At 56.6% G+C, this 4,536-nt stretch overlaps 1 protein-coding gene across 3 annotated transcripts; it reads right to left on the reverse strand.

Moving 5' to 3' along the window:
• Positions 1-1,117: 1,117 nt before the first annotated feature.
• On the reverse strand, positions 1,118-4,329 carry CLPS (colipase). 3 transcript variants are annotated; one of them, XM_007110788.2, is made up of 3 exons: positions 4,186-4,329; positions 2,225-2,347; positions 1,118-1,370 (listed from the first exon to the last, which is right to left on the reverse strand). In XM_007110788.2, exons 1-3 carry the CDS (start codon positions 4,267-4,269, stop codon positions 1,239-1,241), a joined length of 339 nt encoding a protein of 112 aa, XP_007110850.1. In that variant the 5' UTR covers positions 4,270-4,329; the 3' UTR covers positions 1,118-1,238. The 3 variants fall into 3 exon arrangements, with proteins under 3 accessions (XP_007110850.1, XP_054936101.1, XP_023977910.1); XM_055080126.1 differs by lacking the exons at positions 2,225-2,347; positions 4,186-4,329 and adding exons at positions 1,827-1,949; positions 3,600-3,715; XM_024122142.2 differs by lacking the exons at positions 2,225-2,347; positions 4,186-4,329 and adding an exon at positions 3,600-3,683.
• Between the last annotated feature and the right edge of the window lie 207 nt (positions 4,330-4,536).

A 4,536-nucleotide genomic window follows, 5' to 3' on the forward strand; every position in this document is an offset into this window, starting at 1 on the left:
TCCCGGACTGGGGCACTAACCCGTGTGCCCTGCATTGGCAGGCGGACTCTCAACCACTGCGCCACCAGGGAAGCCCTAAAATTTTTATATTAAGTCAAAACTAAATTCCTTACAATTCCACCCATCTGTCTTAGTATGCATAATTGGGAAAGAACAGGGAATTGTAGAAAGTGTAGGAGGTGGAGTTGGATGGGTTTAGTGGCAACTTTTTCTAATTGCATGACATTGGGTGAGTTACTTAACCTCTCTGATCCTTAGTTTCTTTTATCTATAAAGTGGAGACAATGAATTCTCCTTCCCAAGGTCATTGTGAGAATTTGCTAGCACAGAGTAAGCCTATAGCAATTGTTTGTGGTCTGACCCCTTAACACACAGTTTGTGTCAGCTAGCTGTCACATCTTAAAGTTTGGCCAGAAAAGAGGTAAGAGCCCAGGAGAGGGGACTGGTAAGTTTTGATGCAGGGCAAAGAATATGGGCCATTATAACTCCCTAGCAGAGATGTGTGTGTGTGTGTGTGTGTGTGTGTGCCTGTCTGCTTGAGAACTTGAAGGGCAATGAGGGCTTCCCAGGGATGTGTGATTGTTCCTCAGAAATGGAAACATAGGTCTTCCCTGGTGGCGCAGTGGTTAAGAATCTGCCTGCCAATGCAGGGGACACGGGTTCGAGACCTGGTCCGGGGAGATCCCACAAGCCGTGGAGCAACTAAGCCCGTGAGCCACAACTACTGAGCCCGCGTGCTACAACTACTGAAGCCCATGCGCCTAGAGCCTGTGCTCCACAAGAGAAGCCACGGCAATGAGAAGCCCGGGCACCACAATGAAGAGTAGCCCCTGCTCGCCACAACTAGAGAAAGCCCACGTGCAGCAATGCAGACCCAACACAGCCAAAAATAAAATAAATTAAATAAATTTAAAAAAAAAAAAGAAGAAGAAGAAATGGAAACATTCCCAGCCTGCCTGGGCCTGTTGCACAACCTTGTCTTCAGTCTGTCAGCCTCATCCTGCCTGGCCCCAGATGCATTCCTCCTTTTTGGAGGACACCTGCCCTGATGGGGCAAAAAGCTTGACGTTAACATCAAGGAAGACGCTGATTCAGCAAGAACATCCAGGAGCCTGGGGAAGGTTTGCAAGAGGGGCTTTAATTGCCAAGAATCCAATTAGAAGACGGAGGTGCCGGTCTAGGGGTGGCTAGCCAGGGAGAGGTGGCGCCCTGTGGCGTGCCGGCCTGGGTGAGTGTCCTCACTCTCTGGAGCGTCCAACATCGAGGCAGACGCCAAAGTTGGTGTTGGTGATGGAGCCCACGATGGTCTTGTCCACCTCACAGGTCAGACCCCTCTCACAGGGACACTTGTAGTAAACCCCATAGAGGGTCTGCAGAGACACGGAGCCAGTGGAGTCACAGGCTGTGGGAGCCACTTTGGGCATCAACTGCTCTGCCCGACTCGTCTGTCTTTTCAGATGGTGCTTCTCCTGACTGCCTCCCCAGGTGGCGCTGTGGGCCTGGAGGACTTGGGTTCTGGTCTCTGCTGTGTGGCTCACTTGCTCTTACTAACTTGCTCTCTCTGGGAAGCCTCTAGTACCCATCCGTGAAACAGGGATAACAGATGGCTGCCCCACCCATCTCACTGGTCCGTGGTGAGGGTCAAGAGAGGTGATGGGATGGGAAAGGGCTTTGAAGCCGGCTGACCTCCCTCTCATCTCCTCAACGTTACGTGTCCAGACGGAGCCCCCTCCCTGATTCCCCCCCCCGCCCCCCCAAGCCTCGAGGGCCCTCCGCCCCGGAGCTGTCCTCCCTGCCACCACCCAGCCCCAGCACTCGGCACTCACAAAGGCGGAGCACTCGCTGCTCTCTCTGGCCTTGGGTGCGCAGCGGGCCAGGCTCAGGCCGGTATCACGGTGGCAGCACTTGCTCTTGCACTGGGCACTGTTTAGGCAGAGTTCGCCCTCTACCTGCCAGGGGCAGCCCGTCAGCCCAGGCCCCCCTCCGTTTGATCCCTTCTCCACCCAGAGCCCCACCTCGCTACCCACTACCCGGTTGAGGGAGGCATGTGTGAAGGAATCCAACCCCTGGGGCTGGCGGCCTCTCCTCCCACCCCGACCCCCCATCCACCCACGTGAGAAGTGGGCAGTGTGGTGCCAGAGAAGCAGCCCCCCCAAGCCTCGAGGGCCCTCCGCCCCGGAGCTGTCCTCCCTGCCACCACCCAGCCCCAGCACTCGGCACTCACAAAGGCGGAGCACTCGCTGCTCTCTCTGGCCTTGGGTGCGCAGCGGGCCAGGCTCAGGCCGGTATCACGGTGGCAGCACTTGCTCTTGCACTGGGCACTGTTTAGGCAGAGTTCACCCTCTACCTGCCAGGGGCAGCCCGTCAGCCCAGGCCCCCCTCCGTTTGATCCCTTCTCCACCCAGAGCCCCACCTCGCTACCCACTACCCGGTTGGGGGAGGCATGTGTGAAGGAATCCAACCCCTGGGGCTGGCGGCCTCTCCTCCCACCCCGACCCCCCATCCACCCACGTGAGAAGTGGGCAGTGTGGTGCCAGAGAAGCAGCCCCGGGTTGGGGACAGGACACCTGGCTTCTAGGACTGGCTGCACTACCAACTCCCTGGGTGACCCTGGGCAAGTCACTGGCCCACCCTATGCCTCAGAATTCCCATCTGGAATAGCCACTTGTGGCCCCCAAACAGGGTCTCCAAACCTCTCTGGGTCCCCCAATCCCTCGAGGAGCCTGTGAAGGTTGAGGACCCTCTCTCCCTGGAAAACTCCTCCCTCCCTCCCCCAACAGACTCTTACAAATAATCTCAGGGACATCCCGGACCCTCCAAGTCCATGCATGGCCCTGAGTTAAGAACCTGTGAACTGAGTTCTTAACCCAAAGGGCTTTCGCAATTGTGCCCTTGGTGGAGAGGCAGCGTGGGCAGTGGTGAGAGCCTGGCTCTGGAGCCTGCCAGCTCGGGCACCAACCCCTGCTCAAGACTTTCCAGCTGTGTGACTGAACCGGCAGGTGACTGAACCTTCCCCTGTGTCAGCTTTCCATTTGGAAACGGGGTTGATCAGAATAGTACCTATCTCACGTGGCTCTTATGAGGACTAAATAAGGAAGTATTCCTGAGGCATTTAGAGCTGGTCTGGTCAGGCTAGGTCAGAAGCCAGAATCACTGGGGAAGCTTTTTAAACTACTGAACCCTCTGAGCCAGTTTCTGGGGCAGGAACCCAGGGCTCTGTATTTTTTTTTTTTTTTTTTTTTGACCGCGCCACGGCTTGCAGAATCTTAGTTCCCCAACCAGGGATTGAACCGTGGCAGTGAAAGCGCTGAGTCCTAACCACTGGACTGCAAGGGAATTCCGCCCTGGATTTTTATAAAGTGCCCTCAGCCAGGTTGAACCGCTGCTCTGAGCATGCTCCATGCTGATCAGCCTTCTTTGGGGCCCCTGGGGAGGGGGCGTGGGACAGGAATGGGAGGTAAAGGAAGAGACTCCTTACCTCCCAGCCCTTGGGTAGCCCCACGTGGGGACAACTTGACCCACCCAGAGGTCAAGATCCAAGCTTAAAAAGAATTCCCACCTCGGGGTTCAGATGACTCCTGCCCTGAAGACCCTCTTACCAGGTTGAAAATGAGTCCCCGGGGGTCGGGGACCGCATAGGCTACCGCGAGGGCGAGGAGCAGGAGGACAAGGACCTTCTCCATGATGAGTGGGCACCGCTGGTGTAGGTAGCGGCTGGCAGCTCAGGTCAGGCGGCAAATGGGGAAGCTTTTTAAACTACTGAACCTTCTGAGCCAGTTTCTGGGGCAGGAACCCAGGGCTCTGTATTTTTTTTTTTTTTTTTTTTTTGACCGCGCCACGGCTTGCAGAATCTTAGTTCCCCAACCAGGGATTGAACCGTGGCAGTGAAAGCGCTGAGTCCTAACCACTGGACTGCAAGGGAATTCCGCCCTGGATTTTTATAAAGTGCCCTCAGCCAGGTTGAACCGCTGCTCTGAGCATGCTCCATGCTGATCAGCCTTCTTTAGGGCCCCTGGGGAGGGGGCGTGGGACAGGAATGGGAGGTAAAGGAAGAGACTCCTTACCTCCCAGCCCTTGGGTAGCCCCACGTGGGGACAACTTGACCCACCCAGAGGTCAAGATCCAAGCTTAAAAAGAATTCCCACCTCGGGGTTCAGATGACTCCTGCCCTGAAGACCCTCTTACCAGGTTGAAAATGAGTCCCCGGGGGTCGGGGACCGCATAGGCTACCGCGAGGGCGAGGAGCAGGAGGACAAGGACCTTCTCCATGATGAGTGGGCACCGCTGGTGTAGGTAGCGGCTGGCAGCTCAGGTCAGGCGGCAAAAGACGGAGCCAGAGGGGGCAGTGGGGCTATAAAAGGGGCCTCTTCCACACGTGACCCACCTTCCCAGTCCCGCAGGGCCTGCCGAGGGCAGAGACCCAGCTGTGGCCAATCTGCTGGGGTGGGTCCTGATAAGGTAGCTGGCCACCACCTGGCACCTGGTGCCGTGTGTGTGTGTGTGTGTGTGTGTGTGTGTGTGTGTGTGTGTGTGTGT

Source organism: Physeter macrocephalus, chromosome 18 (genome assembly GCF_002837175.3).
Source record: "Physeter macrocephalus isolate SW-GA chromosome 18, ASM283717v5, whole genome shotgun sequence".
Classification (NCBI taxonomy): Eukaryota; Metazoa; Chordata; class Mammalia; order Artiodactyla; family Physeteridae; genus Physeter; species Physeter macrocephalus.

What these genes read in the sequence shown, in the direction of transcription:
- CLPS (XM_007110788.2), bottom strand. Translation starts at nt 4,269, where the DNA reads ATGGAGAAGGTCCTTGTCCTCCTGCTCCTCGCCCTCGCGGTAGCCTAT. An exon ending in GGGGACTCATTTTCAACCTG is followed by an intron (nt 2,348 to 4,185) that starts GTAAGAGGGTCT and finishes TGCCCCTGGCAG; the next exon opens with GTAGAGGGTGAACTCTGCCT. An exon ending in GCAGCGAGTGCTCCGCCTTT is followed by an intron (nt 1,371 to 2,224) that starts GTGAGTGCCGAG and finishes GTGTCTCTGCAG; the next exon opens with ACCCTCTATGGGGTTTACTA.